Source organism: Neopsephotus bourkii, unplaced genomic scaffold, assembly GCF_033783945.1.
Source record: "Neopsephotus bourkii isolate Nb327-2 ecotype Australia unplaced genomic scaffold, CSIRO-AGI_Nbou_v1 NB_1574, whole genome shotgun sequence".
Classification (NCBI taxonomy): Eukaryota; Metazoa; Chordata; class Aves; order Psittaciformes; family Psittacidae; genus Neopsephotus; species Neopsephotus bourkii.
In genome coordinates this window covers 2629770-2647435 of record NW_026902050.1, presented here as the reverse complement: position 1 = coordinate 2647435, position 17666 = coordinate 2629770, and the positions used below count along the sequence as shown (strand labels likewise).

At 38.4% G+C, this 17666-nt stretch overlaps 1 protein-coding gene and 1 long non-coding RNA gene across 2 annotated transcripts; one reads left to right on the top strand and one right to left on the bottom strand.

Moving 5' to 3' along the window:
- Positions 1-168: 168 nt before the first annotated feature.
- On the top strand, positions 169-17617 carry CP (ceruloplasmin). Its single transcript, XM_061371501.1, has 19 exons — positions 169-378; positions 3082-3326; positions 4510-4722; positions 5249-5422; positions 5990-6244; positions 7592-7757; positions 8752-8891; positions 9460-9600; positions 9726-9937; positions 10516-10666; positions 11504-11716; positions 12133-12340; positions 13361-13500; positions 13829-13957; positions 14517-14623; positions 15401-15617; positions 16232-16371; positions 16853-17015; positions 17426-17617. The coding sequence occupies exons 1-19, from the start codon at positions 224-226 to the stop codon at positions 17458-17460; spliced, it is 3204 nt and encodes a 1067-aa protein (XP_061227485.1). The 5' UTR covers positions 169-223; the 3' UTR covers positions 17461-17617.
- LOC133222112 (uncharacterized) lies at positions 13349-15402 on the bottom strand. Its single transcript, XR_009728201.1, has 2 exons — positions 14678-15402; positions 13349-13529 (listed from the first exon to the last, which is right to left on the bottom strand). It is a non-coding gene; the product is annotated as an uncharacterized LOC133222112 (long non-coding RNA).
- Positions 17618-17666: the final 49 nt, after the last annotated feature.

The window sequence follows — 17666 nt, the reverse complement described above, 5'->3', positions numbered from 1 at the left end:
GAAGATTATCTGAACTGACGAGATTACCAGAATCTTTTGTTTACTCTTAACACACTGAGACATTGTGCAACAGTTTCTTGTATTCACCAAAGCAAACAGGAGCAGGGAGTGGGGGGAGGCAAGGAGGGTGGTGGGTGGGAAAGACAAGAACATATAAAGGGAAATTGCATGTGCCTGTCCTGTGTTTGTATTTCACATTTTCCACAAGGCTCATGAGTGCAAGATGAAGCTTTTCTTCTTAAGCTGCTTGATGGTTTCTTGCTGTTGCCAAGTCGGGGCAGTGAAGAGGGAATACTACATTGGCATTATTGAGACAGAGTGGAACTATGCACCTGGCAATACCAATATCATATCTGGACAGCCTTTTGCAGAAGAAGAGTAAGTAGAACAGTTTACACTGGTTGGTTCATTTTACAGCATTGTCTGCTTTAAAAGCAGACACTAAGGACAGACAGCCTGGTGAAGGCAAAGAAGTGAATCCTATTGGTGTCAGGGAATCATAAAGGAATTTTGACTTTTCCTGGCTTCCTTGAGAATTGCATTCCAATGCTCTGCTAATTAAAAGCATTGGAATATATGTAGTGGTTTTGTGAATTTGTTGCGATGAAATATTTACTAAGTAGAGACAAGAACAGACCGTGAATGTCTAATGATACTTAATTTTGAATGGTTAAAGTCCCAGGGCTGAAGAGAAGACTTTGTGGTTATGTTTTTAAGTGCAGAAGTTTGACAGATTTAAAACTTTCATACTGGGCACAGGTTTGCTTTTCAGATATTAATTGTTGGCAGTGGTTGTTTTCACTGGTGCAGCAGCACAGCTGAGTCCTTCCACCCAGAGTGGAGGAGCTGGGTTGCTTGTTACAAGGCAAGGAGGGTCCTGTGCAGAGTGAGAGCAGTAAGTAGGATGAGGATAAGTGTGGTGAGGAGAAGGGGAGCACCTGAAGATATGAATGATCAGTAAAGAAAAGCTCAGATATAAAAAGCATCAGAGAAATAGCTGAGAGAGAAACAAAGTTCCTTTTTTCAGTGCCTTTAAAATGAAATAGGACAATATTAAAATAAAAGCAATGAAGAGAGAACTCAGAAATTAGAAAAATCTCCAAAATTTAATTCTTGTTTAGTTTGTAGATGAGGGATTAGGAGATTTCCCGTGGTTTGTTTTTGCTAGTGAGAGCCAACAATCTCTCAGCCATAATCTGCTGCTTCATCAGGCGTGGGACAAAGCAGTCAGCTTTTCTTTTTTTTTACTCATAAACTGAGTGACATTTAAGACACTGCCAGTGGTGCAGCAGGCTGAGAAATGGTGGGACACGGCATCGTGTCTGAGAATTGCAGAGCTGTCTTGTAATACAGCAAGGTACTGCTGTTCACTGCACTTTCACTGCATTTCTGTGCTATGTGACAACCTGCAGCATGCTAAACTAATTGCAGTTTTTCAGTAATTGCATGCCTGCAATGAAGCTGGTCCCTTTTATCCTACTTTTAATTTTCAGCTTTTCTGATTCTTCTTTTTCACCTGAACCCTTCAACTATGAAGACCTGCTTGTACGGAGATTGATATTTATAGAGGCAGGAAAGAGAGGGAGAAGGGAAAAGGTGGTGTACCTGCTAGGAGGAATTCTCTACAATTAAATGGTAGCTGTTTAAACAGTCCAAGAAGAGCTGAAATGTATTTGTTTGATTTAATTTGCGGCTGAAAAACTTCAGGCTCTCACTTTCAGTAACAGGGCTTCTGCAACAAAGCTTATGTTCTCCAAGTTTCAAGGAACTCTGAATTGGCATTTTAATTACCTTGGCAAGCACAGATCTGAAGTTTATAAGCAATTCATAGAACTATAGAAGCGCAGAATGGTTTGGGTTAGAAGGGAACTTAAAGACCATCTAGTTCCAACCCACTGTCCTGGGCAGGGACACCTTCCATTAGACCAGGTTGCTCAAAGCCGCATCCAACCTGGCCTTGAACACTGCCAGGGATGGGGCAGCCACAGCTGCTCTGGGCAACCTGTGCCAGTGCCTCACCACACTCACAGAGGAGAATTTTTTCCTAGTATCTTAATCTCCCCTCTTTCAGTCTAAAGCCACTCCCCCTTGTCCTATTGTTACATGCCTTTGTAAAAAGTCCCTCTCCAGGCTTTCATGCATGCCCACTTTAGGTATTCTAAGGTTTCCCCTTCCCTGCATGCTCAAACAATGCTCAGCTTTGTAGGAAACATTTTGCATTTTTTGGCAGTATTAACTTGCTTCAGAATGCAGCCTGCTGGGAGTATAAAACCAACTTGGCTTGGTTTCTCATCATGTAAGATGAGAAATCAGGAGGCTGCTGAACTTCACGCAGTGTTGCTCTATCTCCTGGGATTGCCTCCTCCTGGAGTAGGTTTACTTTCACAGCTAGTCCTCATAGCGTGGGCAGGGAACTGTGCAGGAGGATTTGTTGTTAAAGAGACTCTACAGTTCGGGCTAACAGCATCAACCAAAAGTAGTGCTACTGGTTTGAACAGCCAGTGCTGGCAGTTTCTCTTTCCATTGTAGTTAGCAAATACAAGCACTTTCCCCACAAAGATAACTCTTCTCAGAGAGCAAAATATTTAATGAAAGGTACCTGTCCCCTCAGCACAGGCAAAGGTTGGCTCCAAAGCACTCCCAGTTGATAGTTTTCAGAGACATGTGGTGACGCCTCACCTTTGGCTGCTGGTGCTTGAGCAGTATATCCATGATGGGTACTCACTTCACTTCCTACCACACGTAGGAAATACCATCTACATCAATCTCATCTTAGCCATGGGTTAGGCTGTTTCCTTGCTAATCGAACCTGTTTTTTTATATAAATGTATAAATTGTATCAAATACCCTTATCTTCAGTCTACACAACAGGTATAAAATATTCAGGTTAGTGCTTAGTATGTCATGTCTATATGGGTGCCTAACTCTTCACAGTAAGAAGCATATTTGCTGTTAAACACATGTAGTTGTGCACAGTGCTACTGAGGCACGGTCTTATATTTGAGACTATACTAATTAATACCATTCAAATACAAAATGACTAGCTCACACTAGAAATGCGTTTGTGTATTTTCTTTACAGGCAGGCTGGAGTCTTTCTCAAAAGAGGACCACATAGGATAGGAAGCACTTACAAAAAGGCTGTCTACACTCAGTACACCAGTCATTTATATGATGTGGTAGTCGACAAACCTTCCTGGCTGGGGTTTTTAGGCCCCATCATTAAGGGAGAAGTTGGAGATTCCATTATTATACATTTGAAAAACTTTGCTTCCAGAAACTACACGCTGCATCCACACGGTGTAACCTACACAAAGGAAAATGAAGGTAAGCTTGAGTCCATTCTATGCCAGGATTTATACAAAGCTAATCATTCCTCTGGATGTGATACCCTCTCATCAAAGAGAAGACTGGTCAAATAAATAAAGATTTAAAACAGAACACAATAAATATACAATAAGAGCTAAGAAATTCGATAATTTATCAAAAGTGAAATATGAAGCCAAAAGTGGAATTCATAAAGGTGGCAATTTTAGATCAATATTCCACCTGAAGTAAGACTGTAATTATATATGAGATACAGAATTGAGGATTTCTAAAGGAAAAATTGATGCTTTCACGAAGATCTGAATAGTGGTAACATACAGTTCCAAATTCTTAGCGCTAAATTTATATATATTGTGTGTAAGATACACAAAAATTTCTTAAAGTGGAGAAACAGCTACTGCTTTAGTAATAAGTTAAGGAGATGAAAGTCTGACACACTTCAAGATGTTTTGTAGGGGTACTGTCTGGATTAGTGTCGATTTGCCCTTGCAATAGCCTATCGTGCCACACTCAAGTGGTGGGGGATTTTCTGTAAAAGAAGGCACCAAAATATGGCTGTTGGAAGTTTTTTTAGTGGGCCTTAAAAAGAGTGTGTAAACTGTTGACAATATGATGTTGTCTCATAAGCAATCTTTAAAGTATTTTCATTAGAAGTATTTTTGAAGTAGTAGCCATACAACTAATACGTGGCTTGATACAGATACATTCTGTGGGAGCGGAACAGTGTGTTTAACACCAGTACACACACTTTTTGGAACAGTGTTTAATTGTTTTTTCTTTTTGCTGCTCTCATTCCAGCAACACCAATACTGCATATGTCCCTAAGGAATATTTTAGAACAGTGTCTAAGATTAATGTTTAACAAATGCTTTACAAATATTTGAATTGTTATCTGTTTATCAGAAGTACATAGTGCCCTCCTAAAAAACAAAAGACTAAATTGAACATGCTATTAATCAAAGCATTCCCATGGGATTCAAAGGCAAAGGACAAGACTCATGAAGAGAAGAAAAAGATCTACTCACTTGATTTTAAACATTTTTAAAGGTTTTGTTTTTACCTGTATTTCTATGTTCAGTCTATTTTACTGCAAAATGTAGTCAATGCTAAAGTGTGGCAAGTGCTATCCTGACAACATATTGTAAATGTGTTCTGTTGACGGTGGCTGTGTGGCATTCTTCAGGTGCCTTGTACCCTGACAACACCAAAGATTTGCAAAAGAGAGATGATGCTGTAGAGCCTGGAAGCCAATACACATATACATGGGACGTGACAGAAGATCAAGGTCCAGCTAAGGGAGATGCAGACTGCATAACCAGGGTTTACCACTCCCACATAGATGCTCCAAGAGATGTTGCCTCAGGGCTTGTTGGGCCTTTAATAATTTGCAGGAAAGGTAAACCATAAATAAGTGAGTAAGTAAATACATATGCAAGGTGATTGTTAATGGTTATTGATAAATATCAGAGAAGTAATTAACTGGAAGAGAAGAAGATTACAGTTAATTCTGAAATAGCAGCTTTTGGTCTTCTCAATTAGCTGCCTTTCCATAATATAGGAAATAGTTCGATTTTGTGTCTGACAGCAGATATAATTTGCAGAATACTTTGTCCACTAATCCATGAGAGTGAGATCTGTTCATGCTAATAATGCAAAAGGATGTGAAAATACTGATATGAGATTTATTATAATCTTAGCACGTCATACCTATTCTTAGTAAAGTTATTTTATACTATCAAAACTAGCTTTTGTTTTCTGAGTGTGTCTGTAAGCTTATATGTACACTCACACTCTAGAAAAGTAACTGTGAGTGTACACAATAAGCAATAAACAATGACCAGCCCTAATGATATTACACCTTTAACTCATGAAAAGATAATGTCAGTTGGCAAAGACTTTGAATATATGGTTTTCCTTTTCAGATACAATGAATAAGGGCACTGATAAACACTTTGATGATGAATTTATCCTTATGTTTTCTGTGATGGATGAAAATCTGAGTTGGTATCTAGAGGATAATATCAAGACATACTGTTCTGAGCCTTCCAAAGTTGACAAAGATGATGAGGACTTCCAGGAAAGCAACAAAATGCATTGTGAGAGAACATTATATAAATACTACTTGTCACTGATATGGTGAAGTAATAATTTTATGTATTGTCTCTTTTGAAGATGAGCTGTAAATAGGTTTGTTGGTTTTTTTTAAGCAGGGCTTTTTCTTGAAGGATTAAGAAAGATCATTTAAAAAAAAAAAGTGATGGCAAGTATTGTGCAATGAAACTTTTGGAGTTATGATGTAAAATTCTTAGGGGCCAAGAACCTCCTTGCCAGTGTGTCTCACACAGTCTAAACAGAGTTGAGTTACTTTGTTCTGTTTCTTAGTACTGAACTCTATACTATAATATTGCAGTTTAGCAAAACAGTTTAGTGTGTGTGTCAAAAAAATTACCTTTGCCTCTGGCATGGATTCCCGAATCCTAGCAGGAGCTACTAATTGTGCAGATAGTTGTGCAGATGAAGTGGGTTCACTTTCAAAGGTGCGGAGTTTTGTTTTGAGCTTCTTTCTATTTTGAGTAATAAAGCAATGGTTGTATGACACCTACTTTCAAAGTGAAAATCCTAAGGTCTGTGAAAGTAACTGTAATAAATAACATTTCTTGTAGCAATCAACGGGTACATGTATGGGTACCTCCCAAACCTCACAATGTGTGCAGAAGATAAGGTAGAATGGCATCTTTTTGGCATGGGTAATGAAGCTGATATTCATTCAGCCTACTTCCATGGACAGACCCTAATAGAAAGGCATCATCGAGTTGACACCATCAACCTCTTCCCAGCCACATTTATTGAGGCTGTCATGATACCAAGGAGTCCTGGGGAATGGATGCTCAGCTGCCAAGTGAATGACCATATTGAAGGTACAGAATAAGTTCAGGTTTTATTTTATTTTTTTAGGTTGAGCTAAGAGTTTTTCAAGTCACTTTACAGTATTCCTGACAATACCTGGTTATAAACCAGACGATATTCTCCTCAAGGTAACAAAACTCTCATAGTAATTGAAATACCTAGAAGTGTACTAGATGGGCTTGCGCATGTAGCCACAGAAATCAAGGAAATAGTTTTTTGTAATGGAAATTGTTATCAGTTGGCAGGAATTGGCACAGCTGCAGTTTTGCAAGCCTCAACTTTAGACAAACAATAGCATGATGTTTGCCTCTTACTGAAGGTAATCACAATTTTCTGTTTGCCAACAAAAAAAGTTGGGGCTCATTCCATGTTTGGGCAAGGGGCACAGGGACAGGCAGGCTAACTTGCCTGCTGCCAAAGACATATTCTGGAAAGTGCATTGGCTAATAAGCAGAGATCATCTGAATTTCTCTTGCCTGTATCTTCTTCTGTTTCATAGGATCATAGAATGGTTTGGATTAGAAGTGACCTTAAAGCTCATCTAGTTCCAACCCCCCTGTCTTGGAGGGTTTCCAGTGTTTCTTGATAACCATATGAAATACTTAGAACCTAATTTCACACTCTTACATGATCCATATCCCACTTTTCCATGATGTATATCCCTGTGAGTTAGAGAAGCTATTTGTCACAAAAGTGGAAGGACATAAAACTCAAAATTGTTCTCCAAGGTTTTAAAATTCTGATGTAAAAAAGGAGTATGTTTAACCTACAGTTTCAACTACACAGAGGTTATAAGCTTTGAAATAGCTATTATGTCAAGCAGTATCCTCATGGTTGAAGCATCCTGTACAAGACATAAATCCTGCAGTTTGGCCTAATCCTGAGCTATTAAAGAGCTCTCTTTTTAGATTATTTATATGTCCATCAAACAAATTTGCTAACATATCTACCTCCTAGAGTGCAGAGACATAGTAGTTTCACAAGTAAGCTGTTGATTAGATTTAGATGGAAGATTGTCAGTCGGGTACCACCTGGACCTGACTGAAGTGCTGACAGTACTGTTTCTGCTCCACCCTGACCTTCTCTGTAATTACCACACCAGTTGCAGCTTTACAAGCAGGACGCACTTTACCACACCAATCTGCCTACTGTAGATAGCATAATCAAGTTTCTAAATCCTAGCTCATCTGGCATGCATTCTTTCATATAATTCATTTTCCTTTCCATTTGTTATTTGCATATCCATCAATGGTATGGGAATTCTCCAGGGAAGAGAAGAGCTATTGGGGGCAGGGAAAGAGAAAACAAAGTGCAGTTATTTCTCCCTAGTTTTCTCTACCTAATCATTGTTTTCCCAGGTGGTATGCAAGCCCTTTTCAATGTAAAAGACTGCAGGAAATCCACAACAGATCACAATGAGAGTACAAAGATAAGAGAGTACTTCATTGCTGCTGAAGAGATCATCTGGAATTATGGCCCATCTGCAATAAACCATTTTACTGGACAAGAATTAATTACTGACAGGTAAATGCTTCTAATTAAAGTAGTTTTACTTTCCAAGCAATGTTGATATAAACATGTTAAATAAGGTAAGCCATATGGTAGAATTAACTTCTAAGGAGAATTTCTCATTTTCTCATCTTTGCTTAAATACTAATGCTAGGTTAAATATCAGACCAAATTATGTCTATTGTTTTCCTTGTTATCTTACTATAAATTTTGCTATAATGTTAGTAATTTCACTGGGATGAGGATGAATTGTAATATCATACATAGGTAGTGACCTCTGATGATTCCAGATGGTTGATTATTCTGAGTTAGAGAACAAAGCTAGGAATTCATCATTGTATCCTTAGCTGATAAAAATGATGCTAATGGCATCTCAGCTAGTAAACAACTTGCACGAGATAGCTTTGCCCTTTGCTCTGTGTTTACATATTTAAGACCTGGATCAATTCACTGAATAGATTGAGTCTTCAGATTTTTCACCTGTGAGTTAAAGAATACTCACCCACTTCACAAGGGGCATGACACAGTTCATTGCTTGAGTAAAACATTGCTTGTGAAACATTGAAAGGTCCTTTTATGAAGACTGAAAGTATAGATTAAAAAGTGTAAACTAAATCTTCTCACTTTTTATTTAGATGTTACATATTCTTGGTGTTCGTATCTAATGTTGAATTATTTGTAACTTTTAATAAAAAGAAGAGTAAACTTCAGCTTATGACATGTTGACTAGAAATCATTGCTGATGAGTCTCAAAGCATGCTGGCTTTATAAGAGCAACACAGCACTGTGTCTTTTTCTTAAGGAGAAGTTAGTGAAGGACAATAGAGTCTTGCACGTCCTTATGTAGGAGTGCGTGTAAGTGTGCAGCCAGCCCACTGAAAGGAAAACGGAAAGACAAACTGGGCATGTCATTATGCCTCAGATAATAGGGTTGAGGTCCTGACTGTCTTTGTGAAGCTGAGCATTACGAGTTGAACTATTTGCAACTACTGAAATTTCTTTCACACAGTGAATCTCGGGTATTTTTTGAACAAAGTGAGACAAGAATTGGTGGCTCTTATAAAAAAGCCATTTACAAAGAATACACAGATGGTTCTTTCACTGAACATAAAAAAAGACCTGCAGAGGAAACACATCTTGGACTCTTAGGTAAGATATCTAAAATTATTTTGTGTCAAAGATTTATGAGAGTAAACTCCCAATTCTGCCAGCAAGCCAACAGTGTCCTTCCACCTCTGAAGGAGGGGTCCTAGTCTCTCCCTGCTTTCTGCAGATGCTGGTGCCTGTGGCTTCCTCCAAGAGACACCCAGGGTGTAAGAAAGATCTTGAAGGCAATGCTGTGGTGATCCCCAGCTTGCCTGTGGGAGTATGCCATGGTCACCAACGGTCTAGGCAGGTCTAGCCCTGTTTATGACCTGTCTGCTTCTAGCATGGCTCTGGACTGAGTTTGAGGTTGGTACTAGTGTCTGTAGGTTCCTTTCGAAAGGGAGGAACTGTCCTGCATGTCACTGGGCCCCATCAGGAATTGGGAATGGAACATTCCAGCTGCTGCTGGGCTGCTGTGTGATTCAGGCCATGTGCCAGGGACCTAGTCTGTGGCCACATAGGCCCCCATGCAATGGAAGAAGCAGCCAGCCATTGATTGCTTTAAGCTCATGATGACCTATACATCACTTGATAGAAACATCTCGTAATTGGACCATGTGCTCTTTTCTAGGACCTGTTATCAAGGCTGAAGTGGGTGAGAGCATCAGGGTGACCTTCCGAAACAATGCCAGCCACCCGTTTAGCATTCAGCCCCATGGTGTGAGTTACCGCAAGAGCGACGAGGGGGCATGGTACGGTGCTGCCTCCAGAGGTGCGCCTACAGATGGGAATCCTTCAAGCACCAGGGAAAAAGCTGTCGTACATGTTAATGTATTAATGGTGATAAAATAAACAAAGTTCATTTGGCAGAATTCCTTATGTTGAATTCTATAATAGGTACTGAATCTCCAGCTTCTCATGTGAGTCCTGGTGCTACGTTTACATATGAGTGGAATGTGCCAGAAGATGTGGGCCCCACAGATCAAGATCCAGACTGTTTAACCTGGCTTTATTACTCAGCTGTGGATGCAGTCAGAGACACCAGTTCTGGCCTTGTGGGTCCTCTCCTGGTGTGCAGGAAAGGAGCTCTGCTTCCTTCTGGGAAACAGGTCAGTCAAAGAAGAGAACTGGAAGCATTTGCATCATTGTAGCTGAGTCTTAGTTCTCCTCCTGAATTGTGCCCTCAGGTCCTGCCACATTTTATCAACCACTGGGCCCCTTCTCCTCTCTACATCAATCTCAACTACGTGCTCAGGGGAATAACATGAAGGAAGTAGGTTTTGTTGTGTTTGGTGGTGGTTTTGGGGGTTTTGGTTTGGGGTTTTTTTTTTCATTTGGTTTGGTTTTTCTAACCAAGCAAAATCAGTCTGGCTGCAGATAGACACTGTTGTGAAACCACCATCGCAGTAAGCAACCACTGGCATTCAAGTCAGCTAGGATGAGAATGACTAGAAAAGACCAAAACACACATTTGTTTCTGGAGGTGGTTCCTGCTGATAGAGCATTCGCAGCAGGTATCTGGTCACCAAATAAAACAATTTGAGAGCTTTTTGATTATCAGAAAGAAGTATCAATGTATGCATCTATCGTAATTTGTGAATGATACGTTATTATGTGCACAGATTTTTCCCCTGACATTTTCTGTTCACTCATTTATATTTTCCTTTGTGCTATTTCTTCTCAACAGAAAAATGTGAACATGGAGTTTTTTCTACTTGCCACTGTATTTGATGAGAATCTGAGCTGGTACTTGGATGACAATATTTTGATGTTTACACTAAATCCTGGTAAAATTGAAAAAGATGACGAAGACTTCCAAGAGTCTAACAAAATGCACTGTAAGAAAATTATAGTTAGACAAATACTCATTTCTATAATAAGGTTTTTACTTTTGTGATCTCATGTTGGAGTCTGGGAAACTGTATAGTGGCAGAGACATTTCATTCCTTTCCATTGGACAGGTTCTTTTCTGACAAGCTGCTTTCCAGCTCTATTTAGCTGAAAGAATTCTACAATAGCATCTGCAACCTGACCTTCATAATCTTACCTACTGACAACACTCCTCATAATGCAGCCCAAGATAACCACTAGCCTCCTTTAATAGGGCAGAGTTGAGTTTCACACTGATCACATTTGAATACTGTGAAAGTTTCCTGTAGAGGAATAGTTTTATCTTCAGTACCTAGTCCTAATCTTTAAGCATATTTACTTGTGCTCATTCTTAAATGTTGTGCTCAGGGACATTCCTACTCTTTACAGAGCCCTGAGCATTCATTGGTACCTGTGAGGCCCAGGCTTTGAAAACTGCGCAGGAGTAGCTAAAACCCACTTCAGATTGTCTCTGCTGTGTGGCTGGAGGGTCTTGCAGGGTATAAAACAGGATGCTCTATGTATCCTGAATACTTAACAGCTATAAACCAGTGGAAGTTCCAGCCAGTCGAGTCAGCTACATGTGCTGTAGACATTGAAAAGGAGAACAGTTAGTGATTGTTTTTAAACACTGGGTTTGAAAAGCTTTGCTTGAATTGATTCTCTAATTTTGCTGATGTAATGAAACTTATTATTGACAGTCTGGGGCATCACATTCCATCTGAAGTGTGTATTATTTAATCTGTATTGCAGAATTAAGTAATGTGTTAATCAAGGTGGGTTTTGCTTCCTCAAATCTTCTACAGCCATTAATGGTTATATGTACGGAAATCAACCTGGTCTTGAGATGTGTAAAGGAAGTGTGGTTTCCTGGCATTTGATGGGCTTGGGGTCAGAAGTTGATGTCCATGGGATATACTTTTCAGAAAACACATTTGTAACTAAAGGAACAAGAAGGGATACTGCAAATCTGTTTCCACATACATTTCTTACAGCTATTATGAAGCCTGATTCTGAAGGTAAATGTCTTGTTTAAAAATTCTGGTAATAGACTGTTTACCTGTGAAGATTTTATGCTTAGAGATAAGTTTTAAATAGCTGGTATTTTGAACCTTTGGGTACTAAAACTGTGTACAGCCGTGTTTAAGGACATTAAATTTGTGTTTGTAGGGCATAAGTTCCTAATGCTGAAGTCTTGATTTATCTACTTCTGTGTATGCTGAACCTTACTACAAGTTGCCAGACTACACAAAGAATCGGGGTCTTATATGAGCAATAGCCTGTGTCCCTGTCTCTAAACGCTAGATCAATGTAGTTAATACAATCTCAAGATTAATCTAAATCAATGTAGTTAATACAATATCAAGATTAATACAATCTCAAGATTAGTCATAGATTTTTGTTCTCAAGTCTTTATTTCTTGTACAACCTCTAGGAGTTTTTGAAGTGTCATGCCTGACAACAGATCACTACACAGGGGGCATGAAACAGAAGTACAGTGTGAAACAGTGCCATTGGTGGAATGTGGATGTATCTATGTATTTGCATGAAAAGACTTATTATATTGCTGCAGTGGAAGTTGAATGGGACTATTCTCCTAACAGGACATGGGAATTTGAGCGGCATCAATACCATGAGGAAAGGTACTTTGAAATATATGCAAGGGAAAAGATACAAAAAAGCAAAGGACAAACTCACTTCTCTGAACCTTTTCCTCCTCGAGGCATTTCTAGACACTCTTTGCATATGTATTTTTAGGGATCACTTGAATTTGTGAGCCTTCCACAGTAATGTTGCCATGTAACTGTGAGACAGACAGAATAACATTCATGAAATAGTCCAGCATAGATCTTCTGTGGGGCAGCTGCAGTTTTTCACGGATCCTGGACAGTCCATGCACATTTACTACTTACTGATGTTGGTACAGTCCTTGATGTGTAATGATTAAAATGTTAAGTTGTAGATATGATGACTACTTTGTTCTGATATTTGATTTCTTATAACATGTAACATGTCTTTGTCTCATGTTTTTCTGTACTCTGAGTAAGGTTCTTTTGTACTCCTCTCAGTTTCATTAGTTTACACAAGAAAAATTCTTGACTTAATCCATTCACTGTGAAGCTTGTCACATTGATATTCTATTCCCAGTATTTGAATCTCAGTGAGAGAACTGATTGGATCATATAATTCATGCCAATGAGCAGAAAAGACTAAACAATTAACGGATTAATTTCTATGTGTTCCACCTGTATTTGAGGGTAACGTAGTAGATTGTAACTGCTTATATTTTTTATTTATTTAATTGTATTTTATTCTTCCATTTGATAGTACGTTTTCTTGCCCTGCACACCCCAGTGGACTCTGTCATAGTTCTAAGTACAAGTAATAGGGACTCTACTGTTACCGCTTTTTTTCCCCATGGTCTCCAGCCCCCATGTTCTTAGCAGAGAATCAGTCCTTCATGTTTCATTTCAGCAAAGCACTTAAGCTTTGCCTCCCAGCTTAACAAGAATCCTTTCTTGTTGAAGATACTGGTCATCTATGAGATTACCGTTTCACTGAGCTAGATATTTGTTTGATGATTAATTGCCATGCCTGCAAAAAGATGTTTTAAAATACATAAAGAAATGTACAACATATTTTGTTTTTCCTTTTTCCCCCAGTCCTGGCAATCCATTCTTAAATAAAGGAGACAAATTCATTGGGTCAAAATACAGAAAGGTAGTGTATCGCGAGTACACTGATCAGACATTCAGTACTCCCAAAACCAGAACAGAGGAGCAGCAGCACCTGGAAATTCAAGGTATAGTCATCATGAAGTTCAGTTTTGACCTGGAAAAATGCAGTGAAACAAAACAAGATACTATTTGAACAATACCAAGTATAGTGCACACAAAGTGCTTAAACTTACAAGGAATTGCTACTTTTATTATGGTGCTTTGGGACTTGAGTCTCTACTTTAGATGTCTAACTTCAGCTACTCAGGTTGGCTCATCATAGTGAATGTCATTTTCTGTGTATAGTTTCTAGTTGAATTACAAGCTGATGTTGTGTATTTGAATGCAACCATGTCTTGCTGTCTGCTCTGATCTTTTGTCAAACCAAGTTAATCTTTCTTTCCAATTCAACAGGGCCACTGCTTATGTCAAATATTGGAGATAAAATTATAATAGTTTTTAAGAACTTGGCATCAAGACCTTATTCTATACATGCCCATGGAGTGAAAACAGACAGTTCTGTTGTTGCTGTAACTAACCCAGGTATCAAAGCATTCTTGTCTAACAGAATATCAAGCCTTCTAGTAAGGTTTAGCAAGCTCTCATGTTAGGATAGCAGGGAAGACATCATTTTTGTTTGTTTCTTTTGTTCTCACCTCAGGTTCTAGTTGTAGAAAAAAATATTTCTACAATTAAAATGGCCCTGCTAACTATTGCTATGTATCCCAGCCCTTGGCAGATCAGTAATTTGTTGATGCAGCGTGGCTGCACCTTTCATAAAAGGAAACAGATTTTGCAACATAGGGAGAGCATAGCTTTATGCTAGCTGTTATTTCAGAGGTTCCTCTGTGATCTTTACAAAAGGTACAATTGTTTTTATTAAGTATGGTGAACCGGACAGTGCAGCCACCAAAAAATATAGTGTTGGCAAAATGTCAGGGATTTGCAGAAGGGAAATAACAGTAAGCTGGCCAGTGCAGTAATTGGGAAGAGGAAGTTTGAGACAAGTATCAGCTACAGAGATTACGTCTGTTTCGGGATGACCTCTTATAGGTCAGCACACAGAAAACTTATAAAATTAATTTATATTTATTTCATTTAGGTGAAACAAAAAGGTATGTCTGGAAAATCCCAAAGAGATCTAGTCCTGAGAGAGGAGATGCACATTGCATTGCATGGGCATACCATTCAACAGTGGACATAATTAAGGTAATTATTAATAAAATCTGAAGGCTTTTGCTCATTAATTCAATACAAATATACTTACAGCAAAAGAGGAGTTTGAAACTCTTTCTGCTTTCTCTGTCAAGTTTTTCCCCCCGTTACCATACCTCTGAATTTAAATACCTCTTTGAATAATGCAAGAAAATCAGGGCAGAATTTCAGTCACAGCCCTTCATGTTCTTGTTTCCTGGTTCTGCTGTTTGTATAGATCACCTCACTCAGATTTCCTTCTTAAAGCTAACACTTTATAGCTTCCTCAATATCTAATCTGTCATGTGTGGAAAAACTAACATGCAACTGTGGAACATAAATCCAACGTTTTTGTACAAGCCACCTGTTACCATGACTAACAATTTTTAATGTAAGTTAAAGGATTCTTTCCATTGTGTCTCAGAAAGCACCAATGAAAAAGTCTCAAGAAGTGTATTTTGAATGGAAACCAAGTCAAAATCCTGAAGTCTGAAAAGAATTTTGGAAAATAAAAAAGAAAATTAAAAAAAATTAAAGAAAGGCAACAAATTAAAATGGAACAAATGTTTATTTCTGGCAAGAGAAGAAAAAGAGGTAGTTGCTCTTCACAGTACATTGAACTTGATCCATAGGTACCATGTAACAGTCAAGAAATAACCTTGGCTGTCTGGCTACCTTTATTCCCAGATGCTGACAGCTGTATAAATATTAGGAAGATTCATGTCTGACATTAAAAAATGCTACTGCTTGGTCACATCATGTAATGATATGATTTTTCATTTGTCATTTCAGGACACTTACAGTGGATTAATAGGCACACTTGTTGTGTGCCATACACATTACTTGCCATCTTTTCATGCTAAAAAGAAAGTTCAATTCGCTCTTCTTTTTATGGTTTTTGATGAAAATGAGTCATGGTACTTGGATGAAAACATTAAAACCTATTCTACCAACCCACACCTTGTTGACAAAGAGGATGAAGAATTCCTTGAAAGTAATAAAATGCATGGTATGTTCCCAATTTAGTTAATGTAAATCTGGAAACCCTATATAATTATGTATTTGAAAATACTACATATAAATTTGACTTTCTTGTTCTCTCTGAATTTTCAGTTCTAGGAAAAAATTCATTCAAAACTGTTTGGAACTGTTTTGGCACTGTTAGTGCCACTGAATGACTGATTTTTATTTTTTATTTTTTTTAACCTATAAAAATGGTTCCATGTTGAATTCTCAGAGAGAAGGAATAAAAATCCTTCAGGAGAAGGAATAAAGGTTTAAAAATGACATCTGAAATCTTGATTTTATGTCAGCGGACAGTTGCTCTGGATAAGCTGGAAAGGCAATGTGCGTCCTGGTAAAGCTTACCCTCGACAAAGAGCTGCATTATAAGCAAGGGTGTACAGGAAAGAATTTTTAACTACATCTTGCTTTCTAGTTATATATGGAATACAGTCAGACCCATTCATAATATGCTGTCCACTTGTTTTGTTTTCATATACCATTCAAAATTGTTACTTTTGCCTGGCATTGGCTTTCAGATCTTGTATTCCATTAAAGCTTAGAGAACAACACTACGCAAAGTTTTATTTATTTTCTGTCTTGCTCTTTTCCTCTCTTTAGCCATTAATGGAAAGGTGTTTGGAAATTTACATGGCCTGACTATGCATGTTGGAGATAAAGTAAGCTGGTACTTGATGGGAATGGGCAATGAAATAGACATTCACACAGCACACTTCCATGGCCACAGCTTTGACTATAAGGTAACAGGTTCTTTTCACTCATTTCTCGCTGTGTTAAGAATGAAAGCTATGTCAAATACCAAGGACTGTAATCTGCAGTGAAAAGCCATGTGTTACAATATTAAGCAGGACTTGTAATTTGACTGTAAAGTTTTCATGCCCCAAACCTGCGTATGACCAATATACAATATACAGAGCATCTGCCAGTACCATTTGCTGAACAGTGACCTCACAAGATGCTTCCACAAGGGGGCTGTGAATTTTCATGGCTGTGGTAAACCAGCAGCTGTAGTTTTCCTTCATTTCCACCTAGTTGCTAGTTTATTAATCCTTTAAGCATGAAATAGATGTACAAAATCATGTTTCTGTAGAAATGATATGCAGTAAATGTCTTTTCACTCAACTGTAAAAAGTGTGGTGGGAATATGCATAAAAGGTAGCTTAAATTACTGCCATCTGGTAATGCCACACTATTTAACCGTTGTTTCTTCTTGTCCTGAAGCAAACAGAGGTCTACCGGGCAGATGTCTTTGATCTATTCCCTGGAACATTTCAAACTGTGGAAATGACCCCACAGAACCCTGGAACTTGGCTATTACACTGTCATGTTACTGACCACATCCACGCGGGCATGGAAACAACCTACACCGTGCTCCCAAAGAAAGGTAGGAGCTTATCTAACTCAATGATGTTCATTATGTTAAAAGATGCAGAATGGGGCTCACAAGCATACTCAGAACCAGTTCTGGCATTTAGCAATATGTCATGGCTTAATATTGATGTCTGGGGGCCAGAATTTTGCAAGCTATCCAATCATATTTGCCTCAGTGCTGCTGCTCAGAAAACAGAAGTAGCTAAAGGACTGGATGTTAACTGACTATTGCTTCAGCTTCCCATCAATGAAATAAAAATGACAGACTTTTATTCAAAAGAGTATTGTGTCCCCAAAAAGTGCCAGTAGTGTCAGACTCCCTCTCAGTCTTCATTTAAAACAACAGTTAGCAGATAAACCTGAAGCCATATTCCCTAACAGCTGAAGTACTAAAACACTAAAACTGCGGTTTTCTTTCTGAAGGACATATTTCAGCTTTACAGACACAATTACCTTGATTTAGAAATATTTAATGTGAAAAAAAAAACATCTTGAAGAATTTGGTGGGAAGTTCTTGTTTCAACAGTTAATCCAATTTTAAAAGCAACACTTTTCTGTACTCAAAAGACTAAGCACAATAGGTATGTATCGCAGTTAACTGACACAGAACAGCAAGAACATCTCAAAATGTGTGTATGTATATATACACACACAACTATATAAT